General features: G+C 38.5%; 1 protein-coding gene across 1 annotated transcript in view; it reads left to right on the top strand.

Moving 5' to 3' along the window:
• CIB2 (calcium and integrin binding family member 2) overlaps positions 1–16,975 on the top strand; it is a 39,919-nt gene that overhangs the window by 9,586 nt on the left and 13,358 nt on the right. Inside the window, exon 3 of the mRNA XM_008946935.1 lies at positions 13,541–13,652. Within this exon, the coding sequence (XP_008945183.1) occupies positions 13,541–13,652 (112 nt within the window). The remainder of the gene's footprint in view (positions 1–13,540; positions 13,653–16,975) is intronic.

Genomic DNA, 16,975 nt, shown 5'->3' with positions numbered 1-16,975 from the left:
GAGGGACTTGTTTTGGGTTGGGTTTTTCCCCCCCCCCCGGTTTGTTTGTTTTGTTTGTTTTGTTTTGTTTTGTTTTGTTTTGTTTAGTTTTTGTTGTGGTGCCAAGACTGAAGTAATTTCTGTGTATGTATATGCGGACTTCTTGCCCTGGAGCCTGCCATGAATTCTTGATCTTCTAACTATTCAGTTAAAGAATCCATAAAAGTCCTGTCAATACACCAGTTGTTTTTCCTGAGGATTTTTGCCCCATTAGGGAGTGAGGATAAATCTGTGGTATGTATCTTGACCTAGCAGCTCATAATGCATCAGGATTCTTGAATGTGAATAGCTTCTCAGACATAAAAAGCCTTTGTTTTCATAAACATTGAGAACTGCTTTGGGATTAAAAATTATACATGGTCTCTGAGAGGAACATTATTTGGCTTCGCTCTTTTGTTGTAAAATTGAGGCTGATGTTCAGTGGCTCTGTCAAGGCAAAAATTAGTGGCGTGGCTTTGAGTAGGGTGCTTGCTTTTTTTTTGGAAAAATAGGTGGTATTTCAGCTCATTTCTTGCTTATCTTGTTCTCATTGCTCCCAGGGAAATGATGCATTCCTCAGCAGTGCATATATGTGATAAATATATTTATTACATATATTGTTATGATAAAAATCACAACAATAAATGGTCTGGATTTGCAAATGTTTTTATATAACAGTGTTCTGGGGTTGATTTTTGGTGTATGTCTTATCCAAAGCCAGAGAATGTGTTGCACACCAGACTTTTGGTAATGGTGAAAACAGGTCACCATTTATTTCAGTAACTAGGAGCACTCCATTGTCCTGCACGACTGTTGGCAGCATAAAGGAATATCTGAATAGAAACAGGTCTTTATTTCCTTTTTGATTTAGGCAGATTGTATACTGTTAGAAATTCCACAGAGCTGGACAGAACACTACATGTATCCCATTCAAAACTGTTGTCTGAAGCTGTTTGCAGACAGATGATTTTTTTTCATCTTTTTCCCCTTGCATGGCAAGTGTGACCAAATAGCAGAGGTCACTAATTCATAGGACTTGATGATGAAGGAGGTAGCGTGGAATTGTGGAAAATTCTTCTGCTGCTCAAGAACTAAGAGGATGCTGTTCTGTCTAAGAAAATTTGCCGTGGAGACTGTGGGTGGGATAGGGACTGGGGAATTAAAAGCTCCTATTTACTTTCTTACTCTGTCACTAGTCTATGTAAGCAACTGAACACCTTTGACAAATTGCCACTGATTTGTCCGTGTTACCTGCGCTTAATATTTTTGTGCCTTTTAAGTATAAGGATATTTCCTTTGTCCTGTCTGTTTAGGTTGCAAGCTCTGCCTGGTACATTTGCATTGTTTTTACATGCAGCATGCTAAAACTGATCTTAGTTGTAGCTTTCACATTTTATGGTAGTGAAAAACCTATTCTGAATATGTTTTTTAAGGCTAGTGGTATTTCTGAGTGGTGTGATTGTCATCTGCTTGTCCGCTGGTAATTTAAATAGAACAACTGAAGTACAGTGAAGTGTTAAAGGCTAAATAAAACTTTTCTGCTTATGAACTGTGTGAGGGAGACAGAGGAGCCATTGCCTGCATGACTTTTCACCCTATCTATTTTGAAGAGCAAAACCTGTGACCAAAATTTATGAGAAACAGTGCAACTGTGGGATGTGATAGTGAAAAACAGATATTCTTAGGGTAAGAGATTAGCTTAATGAATAGTGAAAAATAAATACTCTGTTTGAGAAGTACCATATAGGAAGCCAAACAGTAATGTTTGATGTAAAACACTTAGACTAATAATATCACGGGAGTGGTTCTGTAAAGGCCTAAAATAATGGGAGAAGGAATAGTCACTTGGAATCATTGTATTTCCTCTTATGTCTTATCCTCAGAGAGATGTTTCTGCTTATTTCCAGCCTCTATATGTAATTAGTTTATGATGTGGCAGATACAATTAATAGCATGTTTACATAGACTGTTGAATAGAAATTGCTGTCTGAGGAATAAAGTAGAATCAAGACATATTTCTGCTTGTTGAAGGTGAAGTTTTACTGGGTAGGAGTAAAATGAGTTATGACTCCTTTGTTAATTAGCTCTTACTGATTTAGCATGTCCCCACCTCTAGTTAAGAGGGAAGTAAGTTCTGTTGACCATTTCTTTGTGCACTGCAGAACACTCTCAGATGTGTGTTATGAAGTAAATACAGGTGAAGGTTCTGTTTCTTGTGCAGCTGTAAAGTTCAGTGACACAATCCAGCAAGGAGTGCCTTACCAAAATAAAAAAAAAAAAAAAAAAAAAAAAAGGAATATTGTTTTGGCTGAAGTCAGCTGCTCTGGCTGGCTTACCATCCATTTGCATGGCTATTAGCCAGGATACAAGGGAAGGGCCACAGTTGTGTAGGTGGGGATGAAGGGATGAATATGGCAGCTCCAATTTAGATCGATTTAAACTGATGTAAACCAGCATGAGACTGCAATTAGGTGAAATGGGCTAAGTGTTTTTATCTGTCCCTACAGGAAAAGTAGCCCATCAAAAAGCGCAAGAACAACAAATGTATTTTCTCTTGGTTTAATGAGGTGAATCAGCTCTCTGAGGGATCAGATGAGTGCTAAAGCTGGCACAAAAACCAGAGCAAGCAAATGCAACTAAAAATGAGGAAAGGAGAGGAGGGCAAGTCTTAATATTTCAGTACTAGTAAGGTGTTGGATTGACTTAGTCTAACTTTGGTGTTTGATTCCAACATCAACTTAAGTCGATATAAACACAGCCTGCAGTCAAAGGAGTTGAGGACACATTCTCTTGATGGACAATCTGAGTGTGGACAGCTTGTAAATTATCAGGAAATAGCTGATTTTTTTTAATCTAAGGTGAAGGAGAAATGAACACAATAATGAAAATATATCTAACAAAAAAATAAAGTCTGACTGAAGCAGAGACAAGCATGCCTGGTGAAAGAAGAAACAGAAGGCATAGTTGATCAATGGTGTTTGATAGCTATTTGTAACCAGAAGACTTGAATCCACTCATAAGTCTTTAAATAAAAATGGTAGATTTTCAGATGTGCTTAACACAAGTAAGGGGATTCACTCATGGGCCCAGGGCAAGAATATGTTGAAGAATGTTGGGTAATATAGACATATTTATAGTATCACTGACTCAAAACACTATTTAAAATACCTACAGGGCAGCTGACAGATTTATAGAGTTCTTCCTGATTTCACTGGTAGGTAGGTGTTAGGGCTTTGAAAACATCGCTCTCCTTTGTTTCTGAGAATGTGGAAATTAGACCAGTGTGTATAACTTCAGGGCACAACTTTGGTGTATGGAAAGATGGCAGAACACACTGATAGGCAATTGGTTTGTAAGTGCCTAGACAATATGTGTTCCAAGGCAGCCACTGTGGATTTGTTAAAAGCAAGTCTCTTCCTTTGAGTAGCTGTTTTTGTGGATATATTTCTTTTGGTAAAGCCTTTTATATATTTTTGTATGTGTTAGTCCTTTTCTGCCTGCAGAAATGCACTGACCTCTTGGCTAAGGTACTGTTGAACATAGTTAGAAAATCTGTAAGAATGGTAAGAAACGTTGAGGTGAAGAGGGTTGCAGACACTATGACGATCCAGATTAGCTTTTTCTACAGGGCTCAATATATTAGAGAAAATATTACATCCAAAATAAACAACAGGAAATTCACAGTGTTGAGTAGTGAGAACTGAGAAAAATTGCAAGTGCAGAATGCAAAGTAATAAGAAAAATGTGGCAGGTGTTAGTTGATCTAAGCCAACGGAGCATAATTTTAACAAACGAAACGCTGAGATGCTCTTAAAAAAAATAAGGAATGTAGTTCTGTGATACTTTAATCTCAGCGTTGTATATAATGTGGGAGAATTCTATTGCAGTCAGCGTTGTTTGGACCTCAGTAGGAATAGCCTGTCCAGTTTTGGGAATCACCATTTAAAAAATATCTGTTGTACTGGAAGGCATCCAGTAGAGAGAAACAAGAATAAGAGGGAAAAACAACAGATGAAGAAAGGTTGGAAAAACACTTTATTCATACTAATTAATCTGTTTATATAACACGCTTCTCTTGTAATTGTAAATGGGAACAAACGGTCAAATTGTCTATTACAATGCAGCATTTCTCTTACTCAGTTTTATAGTCTGTTCAGATTTTCTAGCAGACCAGTTTTTACTGCAGTAATGATGCTTATCTGCTAGCCAGGCCAGCTGTTTCTATTTCTCCCTGTAGACTATAGTACAGTTTGGCAAGTGCCCAGGCATTCAAACACAGGTGTTCTTGGATGTCGGTCCAAGTCATCACAAAATCTGTAAATAAAACTTCTGTTGCTTGAGACAGACTTAACTAGCTAGTTAAGTCTTAACAGCTAGACAACTGCTGGAGGATTTGGCATTAAATTACCAAGCTGAGCATCATCTGGGCAGTCAACAAACTTCTGAATCTTTTTGTAGAAGAATATTAGTAATTCCATTGTATCTCTTCTCTGCCTGCTCTGTGATATGTTTTTGATGGGTGAAAGGTGAGGTGCAGAGAAGCCCTTCTAGTCTATCCAGCTATATGATGGATTTTATATCTGAAACCTTCTTGAGTGCTAAACTGAAGAGATAAGCAGTGGTCTCCTCCAAGTGTCTGGAAGAGCCTTCCTTATAAGGGAGCAAATGCAGCAAACTGCTTAAGATGCAACTCCCTGTGGAGCAAGCTGCTATGCAGATACAGGGAAGGGCTAGAACTCGACTCCTGTTTTTCTACATCCTGTCTTATAAAATGTTTGGGGTTTGTATGTGGAAAGGGGAAATTCCCATATTGTCATCTTTGGCAAAAAATGTGTCTGCCAAGAGAATAAAGTTTGGGGGAACTGGAGCACTGGAATTGACTGTCCAGAAGGGTTATGGAGTCTTCAACCTTGGAGATATTCAAAAGCCATCAGGACACGGTCCTGGCCAGCCCTGCTTCTAGGTGTCCCTGCTTTGCAGGGGATTAGACCAGTTGATCTCCAGAGCTCCCTTGAACCCTCCAACCATTTTGTGATTTTTTTTTATTTTGATTTTTTCTTTTTAATCACCACTGAAAAAGAGACCTGTGAGCGCATTTTTTCAGTGATGCTTCATGGAAGGAAAAATACTATAAATTTCTTTTGTTTATACTTACTATGTATCATGAAGTTCTGTAAACAGCAGTTAGATGTATTGAAAGGCGAAGCCTTCCTATGTATGAAAAGATCTTTTAGAATAAATTTATTATAAATTATCTTCCAAACTAATTTCTCACATGGAATGTCTTTTTAATTTTACTGCTGATGGTTTACAAGGATATTATTTTTTTTTGTCTTTCAGTAATTTGTATTGATTCGTCTTGCATTACAGAGATGAAAGAACGCTTGACACGTTAATGAAAAGCTGACAGAAGGCTCATCTGTCAACCATTTTTCTTCCTCTTATGCTGCCTTTTCATAAATCAGATTTCTGTGTCCAGTTACTGTATTTTATTGATATAATTAAAACGACATCATTGGAAAGCATAGAAGGGACAAGGTACGTCAGTAGCAGAAAACTAACAAAAGTTCCTTTACCCTTCAACTCATCCTCCTTGTGTTTATCAGTAGTGTTATTTTTTTATCCCATTGTTTAAGTGTAGCAATTTTGAGTTGTGGTTCCAGTTTCTCTGACAGTCCTGGCTGGTGCCTTGAGATGGGGCACCAAGGTTCCTATCGTTTTGTTTTCAGCTTCATATGCTAGGCCCCTTTCTGTAGTATTCTGTTCTAAACTCTTGCAGTCATTGGAGGCAATAATTCACTGAGGAATTGCTGCAGCACAGGGATTTATGCCTTGGTTGCCATGTGCTACATATAACTGTCATTGCAAAAGCAGTCTGTGAATCCACGGCATAAATCTGAGACTTTGAAAGTACTTTCCTTATTGGTTGCAGGCAGCCCTGAAGGCTCCTTCTTCCTGAGTTTCTCAGCCCCAGATTAAAGAACCTCCTTCTCTTTGATCTATGGCAGGTTTTTCTGTCTGGCAGACTTATGGATATAGATCTGTCTGGACTTGTTCCCTAGTTCTCCGATGACACGTTTGTCCATCTGCAATAATGGCACTATAGGACAACAGAGTATGTGCACCTCAACAGTTTGCATTGGTAGGGGGCTATCGCCTCTGTAGCATCTGCTGTAAATCAGTTCTCATCAGTTGTCTTTCAGCAGCAGAACGCATTCTTGCCTGCAGACTGTGCAATTCCATCTGGAATGGGAAGCTGCTGATGCTTTTGCTTCCAGCCATATGTGTGTCCAGGGGCTCAGAAGGGCTGGTTGTTCAGATCTGTCCGTTTCCAAAACTTGGAGTGATGAATTCTTCTCTGCGTATTACAGAAGTCCTTCTCCAGCTATTATCTTCAATTGGCATCTAGACAAGGGCCTATAGCTTTGGTTGTGGTCAATAACTGAAAGTGCAACCAAACAGCCACAGAGGACTTCTCTGGCCCTGCTGCTGACATAGTTCATTCCATTCTGGACAGTCAGTCTCTGGTCAGACTATGCCGTGACTCCTATGAACTCCTTGTGGGACTGTCCATCATCACTCCTTGCTTTGCTTCGTTGTTCCAGTTAAGCCATTTTGCTATTTTCTCTTCTGTGAATATGCAGAGCAATCAAGAGTTTACTCTTTGGGATGGGCTTGAATGTAATGTTAAAGTCTTTGAATGCATTCCTGTTATTTAGGATAAATAGGGTATATATTGCTGAATAAAAATGTTTTCCCTTTATGACATAAGTCAAGTGACTGGTACTATGAAGGCCAGACCAGGGCTAGTGAGATGTTTATTAAGCTCTAAAGGCCACTTTAAAGCCTCTACTTATTTCTAATCGGTGAGCCATTACAAGCTTTTATCTTTTGTTTTCAGCACTCCTTTACTGCAGAGTTCTTACTACAAAAACAGCCCAGCCAGCTCTAATGTGTTGTTACTATATTTAATGGTGGTGGTTGGTGTATGTCAAGCCAAGCAAGAGCTGCTCTGTCTTTGAACACACCCACTGGTGACCTTGGGTACAACGTGAATTTCTCTCAAAGCTCAATAGCAAATTAAAACAATTGCTGCTGGGTGTAAACTTGAGAGTCTTTTTTTTCAGGTCTGCACAGGTATAGCTGGAGGCTCTGCTATGAGTCTGTAGACGTCCTGGCACGTACAAAGTGTCACGCTGGCAGACTCCAGGATGCTATGCCCTTGATGAGAAATAGGGACAGACTGTGACCCACCTTTTTTACCATGTAAAATACTTACAAGTGGTAGAGTGAAAGTTATCATTAAAAAAAAAAAAAGTAGTAGATTGTGGAGGCAATACTGTGTTGTGGGTTGTTTTGGTTGTTTGGGTTTTTTTGGTTATTTTTTCTGAACACAGCTGCTTTGGTTTTCACTGGTTGATGGGCATCTGAGTTCATTTAAAAATGTCTACTGCCTACAGGCATAAGTCTCGTTCTGCCCTTACTTAATTGATTGATTGAATAAGAAAAGTACACCCCCATTTACTTGCACAGGCAGTAGTGCTGTTGCAACTGTTAGCTCAAGGAGCTGGCTGTGAAAACTTGTGTTTTGAAACACAATTCATTCCCTGAACTGCACTGCAGTTTCTTAAGTGTTAGTGCAAGGGAGGTGTGTGGGTGGGCTTGAGATTTCTGTAAGGCTGATCAGCAGTTTGGGTTTAGGCTGGATTAAGGTGATACAGAATCATAGCCTTAATCCTTGGATGTAGTACTTAGACTTAAACAAATACCAAAACCTGTGGGGACAGGGCATCATCAGTAAATTAAATTTGTCATTAAATTTGTCACTACATTCCCTCCCACTACCCATCTGTGGGAGAGAAGACACTAGTAAACACTGCTGGCTTTTCCACTCCCTCTTCCACGCAGAATAAATAAGTCATCCTGGCAGCAAAGAGAGCACATCCAGTAATGGGAAAATGCTTCTGCATGCATCCAGAAGAATTTTTTGAAGCAAGTGTCACTGCAGGATCTCTTGTCACTACTGAAGAACAGTGGGGCTGGTTGCAGGTTCTGGTCCTCTGAATATACGTAGTGGTCTGTGTAGGGTAATGGCAGCCTTCTCATATCCACACATGTTCAGGCACTGTAAAATCCTATGTTGCTCCCCTGGCAAGACCTAATTGTTTCTGTGACTCAGGCAGATAGCTAAAGCTGCTTTAGGTTATTTTCAAATATCCTTACTGAGAACCACGCTGAGAAAAAGGATGAAAAGCCTTTCCTTTCTAGGTCACAGCTGCTCCTGATGTGTTCAAGTCACCTGAAGTGCCTTCCACTTCTGTAAGAACAGGACAAATATTAAAGCCTTTATGACAGAGGTTTGTTTACTTCCTATGTACAGTTAGTAATTAATGTTGTTGAGATGTGTCAGAACAGTCAGTAATCTGTACAGGGGCATTTGGTGCAGCATTTGGGAGATGATTACTGTGTCTGACCCACAGTATTGGTCATAGTACTTGGTCCAAGTGTGGCAGTGCTATGACAAATGGGTGTAGTGATAGACAGGAGGATTGTGAGTGTAAAGAACCCTTATGTGTACAGATCTTTACATTGTGACATGAAATAATTTATCAGAAACTCATTCACTTTCCTTGCCAAAAAGTAAGTGCTCAGTGTAATTTAGGTTGTTCAAGTAAACAGAAGTGTTGCTGGAATTCCAGCAAAAGGGACTCTTTCACTGTGGTGTGTGGCTTTCTCAGAGTCCTGTAATAGGCAGAGGCACCTCTGTTATTTTTTCAACTTGTTTTCTACAAAATCTGAGCATCTGAGAGACTGGCAATCCAGTTTGTTATAAAACTGTGCATAGTGTCCCTGGCGAGCTTTGCAGTGTTAAGAACTTCGAGTGGGAGAAGGTGTTATTTTTTATGGTGGGTTGTTTGGCTGGATTTTTTGTTTGTTTTATGAGAAAGGATAATAGATGTTGTGCTTGATTTGGAACCTTAGCAAAAGAAATCTTATGGCCTTTTTTACTGTGGTATTAGCTAATCATCTTGTGTAGTAAGGCAACGGAGAGACAAATGGAGTGGCAGGATCCTTGCAGATAAAAGCATGTGAAAGACTATTTTATTGTTGTAATTAAGTTTGCAGGACTTGGATCACAGCCACTTCCTACAGACTCATTTAGATGTTTTAGTGTGGAATCCAGTGAGGTGGAAAGCACCTACAGATCTTTGAGTGATTTTGTGAATTAATGGAGGGGTTGGTGGGAGGAGAACCAGGATATCAGAGCTGCTCTCAAATCTGCTGTTCCTTACTAGTACATTTCTGTGTCTGTCATCTGATTCTAGCAGAGTCCTCTGAGCCTGAGGCGGTGTGCTGGGAGGCTGTCTAATTACGAGTGCCTGGCAACTGCTTTCTGCTCATCTTCAGTGACAGACTGGGAACATATAATCTTAAAAGATTTCTGAAGAAAGAAATAATGTCTGCGTTGTGGATGTTTCTGAATAAAACATAGGCGTGAAACTGCATGTATTAATGTGTATATAAGCAGGGACATATGTATTTTAATATATATATTACAGTAAAGATGTTTGGCAGAGGGAGTTGTGGTTTTTTTTTGCTTTGGTTCTTTTTCCCTATCTCCTGTCCCTGGGCATGCATTTCCTTTTCTGATTCAAAAAATTGAGTTCTGTCAGCAGATGTGTTGTTCATCTCAAGGCTTCTGGCTGTAACTTTTTGGAGAAAGGAAGGAGGAATTAGTTCCATTATAATCTGTGGCAGAAAACTAAAGGAATGTATTTTTTTATTCTGTGTCCTTTGTCAAAGTTTTTAGCTAAAATCTAATCCTTTCGGAGGGATTTTGTATTTGCATTGTATGGAAGTGTAAATGCACTAGGATGGTATCTTTTTTTCTTGAAGGAAATGCAAAAACTCAGTGTCTGAAGTAGTAAAAGCACAGTAAGACAGAATATATCAGTCTTAGGTAATTGTACTTACCATGGTGCTGCAGGTGGACTTAGACTAGAAGACATGAGTTGGTATCTGTGGGACAAGAAAGGCATTTCTAAGATCTAACAGAAAACCTAACTGCTCAGCTAAGTGCCTTGCAATTAACCATTTCCAACTGAAAAATCAGATTCTGCTTTCAGCTACTGGAGAGTTTGGATTAACTTCAGTATAAATAGTTTTTTTTTTCATTGCTGTGGACAAGATGGTAGATTCTGTCAGCAAGAAATGATGGGTTTGCTTTGCATTGATACTGCATGTTATAAAGAGACTAGACTTTTGTCCTGAGAAAAGCAATGTCAGTAAGCAGCTGGTAAGAGCTGTGACTCTGCCCTCACTTTGATCCTGCTAAGCCTCCGTCACTGCAGTAAGATTGCTTCTTGACAGCAAATGGCATCTAGGATACAGCATTGCACCCTGTCATGTGCCTTACAAGGGTACTTCTTGTGGTAGAATAATATTGGTTGCTCTGTAGATACTGTTTCAAAATCTCTTACTTATTTTGGTGAGTGTCATAAGAAGCTCTAGTATTTCTGTCAAAATACCCCTGAGTACCAGATCACTGTGAGTCTCAGTGGTGGCAATGAAGTGCTTCTTTATGTACCTTTAATAAGTACTTTTTATTTTTTCTCTTAATGTTCAGTCTCTGTTGTCACACTGTGTTATTCCCAGTGCTAAAGTAACTTCAAATTCATGCTGTTATGACTGTTTATTTTGTTACGATTAATAGGTGTTTATTTTTTTGCTATATGCTTGTATTTAAGCAAGAGATGCTTTCCCACAACATTTTTAGGCTTCTGTGATGTTTCTTCCCAGTAGAAATTGACCCAGCTTTTTTTTCTTATACAAATGAGGCTTGTTAAGAGTTTTTTTATTGAAAGCTAAGAAACTTTTAACTTTTATTGAAAATGTTACATTTTAGATGAATATAATAAGCTTAGTGAATTATGAAGCAGATCACTTTATTCCAATTCTTCCCATGTCTTCTGAAAGACATTATGAAGAACAACTCCTTTAGATGCCAAGCTCGGTGTCTATATTCACAGTCCTGTTGGAGGAGACAGAGCGAAAACAGAAAGGTGCAACCCGAGAAAGTAGAGGAGAAAATCTTGGTAGTTCAAATAAGGCTGCATTGCCAGCTATTGTGTTTTGAAATATTGTCCACAATGGTCAAACCATTCCAATGATGAATGCTTTGTTTTCATTAAGACTAGAACACCATTGCATTATTCTAGCTTTAAAAAAAAAATGCTTAGATGGATATTTTATTTTAACAGTATGCTTTCCTTTAAGTGCTTTTAAGCTGTTTTTTTTTGGTTTGTTTTGGTTTTTTTTCTATTTTATTTAGGGGCATCTTTGTAGCTGCTGTTTACAACAGAGATCTCAATTGCTGGAGTGGGAAATGGCTATTGCATCTTGAATTGCACAGAATTTCTGAAGTGTCAGGGTGAGCTGTGGTGAGCAGCTGAAATATACTTAGATCAGTGGATATTTAATTTCCTCTATGGCACAGTATATTGTTGCACAGTGTAAAGGCATTTGTTTCCTAAGATCCAGGCAAAACAGGTTTCTGTGCTCCATTTCCTGTGTTCTTTGTGACACAATCATGAGCAAAGAGATGCCTGTAAATTATTTTCTTCTATTTTTTTAATTTCATTGCCCACATTAATCTGAAATAGCTCAGTGGCCTGTGGGCCTGGCTGAAGGGTTGCTGAAGCTAAAGCTGGAAAAATGAAGGGGTTGGTGCAGCAGTACTTCTTTTATTAATGGTTTGTTTATGTTCTGATGTTTAAAACATTTTAATCTCTAGCTGTAATTGTTAGTATACCTAGTGAGCAGGCAAGGATTTTATTTTTAAAAAGAAAATAACTCACCGATAAATACAGCTATTTAATATATATAAATAGTGTGTCTGGCCCAATGAGAGACCCGAATACTGTGTTAGTACATAAGACATGGCAAAATGACCACTTTCTGCCCTAAGCAGTTTATGAAGTAGGTGTAGGACACAGTTTTTGCATATGACAGAAAATGTCATGTACTATAAAATATAATTTTTAAGTTTTCTGTGAACAGCAACTACTTAATCTTCCTATTCTTTTTACACGTAGGGTGTTTCATAGAGGCCTGGCAAGTCATACATTCATGCTAAATTATTGATCTCTGACTAATCTTTGAGCATGAGGGTACAACCATTCCCTCTGCAACCTTTTTGTGCTGGTTTTTGACAGTGTCTTGCATTCTGAATACTTGTCCACCAGAATGACATAATGGTAGAATCGGTAAAATTAGAAAATCAGCAGAATTAATCTCTCCAACATATGAAATGTTTTTAGACAGGTAATGTTTTACTTACTGGGAAATTGCTGTCTGTAGTTTGAGAGCTCAAACTTTGAGATCTATTGGTGAATTTGGATTGGATAACCATATTACTTGAAATGTTCCTATTCCTAGTTTTAGTGGGCATCCCAGTGAGAAGAAATGTGCTAAGATGATAGTTTTAAAATGTACATCCTGCTTAATATGATGTTTTCTTTACCTATGACTGTTTTCTCCTGGCTTTTGGGCTATGCTTTTTCACTCATTCACTAGAATATTTGGAGACAGCAAATAAAGAGTAGGATTAACACTTGTTAAATTACTTAAAGTAACAACTGGAATTAATGTTGCAGAAACATTTGTGCAGTCTTTGCCCAGGTTGTGTGTGAGACTGAGTTCTTATAATCTACTGGTATCCAGCTCCTAAACCTTTAGAAACATCGATGTGTTTCCTTGGCCTTCAACTCTTCCCAGCTCCCTTACAGAATTATGACATAATACTGTTAGCAAGATGAGCAAGCTTTAGAGAGTGAAACTAGATTTCTGAATGTTTGACTTGCATCTCTCAGGAAAAGCACTTGTTTATTGCCTTTAAAATATGCTAATTTGGTGAATAAGGTGTGCCAAAAATAAACAAAACTCTGTGAAATGGAATGAACTGTAAATGGTCTGTGTGTTCTTGTCAGCCAGTGCTAGAATTGTAAGATTAAATCCATTGTGTTAGCAAGGCACAGATAGAGAAAGGGCCTTGTTAATTCAGAAATACAGTCTCCCAAGGATACTGTTGTCTATAGCATTGTAGTTGTAAAATGTTTAGCTTCTAAATTCTTTGACTTGTAAAACAACGTCTTTTTCTTACATGGTGCAGATCAACCACTGATCTGCACTGAGATGTGATCCCTGAATTATCCTCACAGTGTTGGTACATCAGCCCAGGCCTGCTTCTTCTATGTACTTACCTATACAGTGCTGAAGTGTTATACAGAGGCAGTGTGAAACACTACTTAGCTATGCACATGGGTGCATGTAGCTAGTAGCAGTTGTGCTGGATGCTCCATCAAAGCCCCCTTTTTTTTCCAGAAGGTGGGAGTTTGGTGGGCTCAGACTTGCGCACTAAAAATAATTAGAGTTCCAAGACAAATTTATGTCTGATTATGATATGAATGGAATTGATTTATTAAAATTTGTTATTGGCTGTTTTTTTTCTGCTTGTTTGCAGGTTGCATGGCCGATACCATGAAATGGCACCAAACGTTGTGCCCATGGACTATACAAAGGACCCAGATGTTAAACTACCTATGCAACTTATAATAAACATGCCTGAGTTAAAGGTATCACTTTTGACTGCTTACAGACTGTATCTTAACTTACCTGGCTTGTCTGCCAGAGCATTTGCCATGTGAGTTTGGTGTCCCAAAGCAAAGCGACATGCTGAGGTCTCACCGTTCCTGTTATTGTTAAAGGGCAAGACCAGCCCCAGAAACTGGAAAATATTTAGGTGGATATCTATCCTGCAAAGACAGTTGGGGTAGATGTTAAAGGAAATGAGTAAGAAATAAAATTAGATTTAACAGTATTTCCACTTTGTATGTATCAATCCCTTAGAAGCCAGTGGGATCTCTCTGTGAAGGGCTTGTTAGAAATCAAAAGTTCTTATCTCAGCATGTTAATAGGAAGTTTGTCAGAGGCATGCAGAAAACTGCTGATCAAAAGTAAAGATTTTCCTCTGTTGCTTTTATTTCTCGGCTGCAAGAACACAATTATTTGTTCACTGTGATAGTTGCATGAAGCTTTCTAAGAGCAGTGCCATAAAAACCTTGTTAATTGATGGCCTTCCGCTTCATTTTAATGATTTAGAAATACTTCCTTAATGTTGTAAGATGTTGAGTATTTGGGGGGGAAAAGTGCAAGCATAAGCAGTGCTTTAGAAATGCAGTTGGGGAGGAGGTTAAGATAGCATAAAGTGAAAGACATCTGAATTTGGTTTAAAGTTAAAGGTTTTCATTTTCCTCTTAGAAGCAATCCATAAGATCTCTTGAATGTGTTTGTAATGCCCCAGTGATATTTGTCTGAGATGATTTAATGCAAGAACCTGCTCTTAGCAGTTACCTGGAACCAGTCATTTGAAGCTTAGCAACTAGTACAAGAGGAAGAAGATTCTTGAAATAGGAATATTTGTCTGACTTACTCAAGTGCAGTCATATTGAATGTATAGCTTACATAAAAATGCAAAGTAGTGTTTAATGGAATGCAATACAACAGAATTACTAATGGCCTTACTTATGTGAATTTAAAATAAACCAGTTTTTTTAGTATTGGCAGGATGAAATAGCATGGGCTTTACAAAGTCTGAATATGTGGGAGCATCTTGAAATATGCTGATGGTTTTCACCCATCTGCTATTTTTGCTTATGTCTGGAAACTGAATTCTTATCTTTGTGACAAAATGTATGATCCTCAATGGGGTGTGATTCATTCATCCATTACTGACAGTAGTTCGTCTTTCTAACATGTCTACAACTCATTCATCACTGTAGTGTCTTAGGGGCTTGTACTGGCACTTCTGGTGTGGATGATCAGTATTCTTAAAATTTTATTATCTTTAGGATCTTGGTAGGGCAATATGAAATTCTCTGGCTCAGTTATGCAACTCTGAAGAGTTTAACTGCCAGATGGCTGAGACTTGCATTGTGAAAAATCAAGGCTAAAATCAGGAAAGAATGCAAGCAACTATAATCACACACGTTCTTTTTGGCTTTGGTGACAAAAGACCAAACACTTAAGGAACAGCTCATTCTATGAAAGCCTTAGAGATGAGAGAGCCCTGTATTTGTGAGGCAGCCTGGTACTTAAGCTGCGACATAAACCGGAAATTTTATACTGCACCATGATTAGATTTTGAGATAGAGGAACACATCTCACTGGCTTAGCAAACTTAGGTGGTAGTGACAATAGACTTCCTAATAAACTTCTGTAAGTAAAGTGGATCATGATCTACCTGCTTGCACCACATGAAGTCTGCGAGGCTTTGTGACCCTGCTTTAGAAGATGTCTCCGGGGTAATGGAGCTTGATTTTATGAAAATAGCAGGACAAAATTCAGCATCAAATTTTATGATAATTCTCTCCCAAGTCTCCTAAAGCTGTATAATAACCTTAGAAATACTGCTGTCAAACCACTTCTTTTATTTCAGGAATTCTAGCAGTTCATAGGCAATGTGTTTTCAGTAATTAGTGAGCTTGTTTCCAGTAAAATATCAGTTAGAGGAGACTAGACCTTCCTCCATAACTCTTTCAAAACACTGACACTAGAGGATATTCAGATGCCACCTAAGGATATCAGTTACAAATTGGGGTCAATCTTGGTCATGGAGCATTTTGCAATTACCTGTACAGAGGGGCCGGGAGTCTTTCCCCTAGAGCTCATTTTCCAAAAAATCTAGGTAGTAACTCCAGTTCATACACTAAGAAAAATATATCTTTAACCTTTGCAACTTGACCAGACTGCTAAATAAGTCGTTATGGTGTTTTCTTTCTTCAGTAAACTTTCATCAAGGTGAAGACAAAGCCAACATTTAAATCTTAAAATAGAAATAAATGAAGTAAATGTCTATTGAATGCTAATAAAATTAGTGGTAAATTCAATGCACCTGGCTTTTTTTCATGTACACATTACATTTCTAGTTACTGGCAATGCTGACCTCAATACCATTGCAGACTCTGACAAATGGATAGAATCAATAATGCACTTTTCTAAATTAGATTCTGCTACTATAAAGAAAGATTTTTACCTCATGCATTAATATTTTGAGCCAGGATTTTTGTGTTTCAAAGAAGAAAAAATGGTCACTCACTTTAATTGGTAATGAATTATTCACAAACTCATGATTCTCAAAAGTTAAAAGCCAGGATACTTTAAGTTGATTAGGTCTATCATTATTATGCTGAAGTTAACAGAGCTAGTTTACTCCCATCTGTTTCATTGCAGTCTCTGTTCTCTAATTTCAACAACTTTTTACACAGGCAGCAGTGAAATAAATTAACTTCAGGGCATATGGATGCCTGTGAGGTTGCAGTAATTAATATTGCAAAACTGTAGCAATTAAATGGGCTGTTCAGCATGAGACCACATAGAAAGTGAAAGTGATTTTATTTCAAAACAAAACTGATTTCACTGGCATTATCCCTGTCAGTTCCACAGGACTAGATGTTGGAATGTGACCTTATGATGGAGATCATGTGTGATCTGTAGGAGTGGGTGGGTGACCATCTTCTTTGAGACACATATGTCCTTAATTGTCAGGATCTTCAAATTGGCGTGTGGCCTGTCTCTGGGCATTGCAGTATAGAGCAATCCTTTTGTCAGGAGTCGGTCTTAAAAGGGCTTCTTGGAGGGGATCCATTTTTGGCTCCTTCACTTTACAGTCGGTTGCTTACTTCATCGATCCCCGCAGGCCTCGTTGTTGGTCGCAGCCGTGAATAAGGTAGTTCACAAATCCGAAACAGAATGGCTGGCATGCACAGGAACCAGTCAGGAGAAAGGAAGGACAGGCAGGGAACAGTGAATCCATCACGTTTCAGAACCACTGCTAGCACCCTATTTTTGTAAGCCTAAACATGAATGCATGGGATTTGCTTCAAAAGGAAGTGAAAAC

The sequence above is a fragment of the Merops nubicus genome, unplaced genomic scaffold, assembly GCF_000691845.1.
Source record: "Merops nubicus isolate BGI_N331 unplaced genomic scaffold, ASM69184v1 scaffold20379, whole genome shotgun sequence".
Lineage (NCBI taxonomy): Eukaryota > Metazoa > Chordata > Aves > Coraciiformes > Meropidae > Merops > Merops nubicus.
The sequence above is the reverse complement of the archived record's forward strand: the minus strand, read 5'-3'. Positions and strand labels throughout refer to the sequence as shown.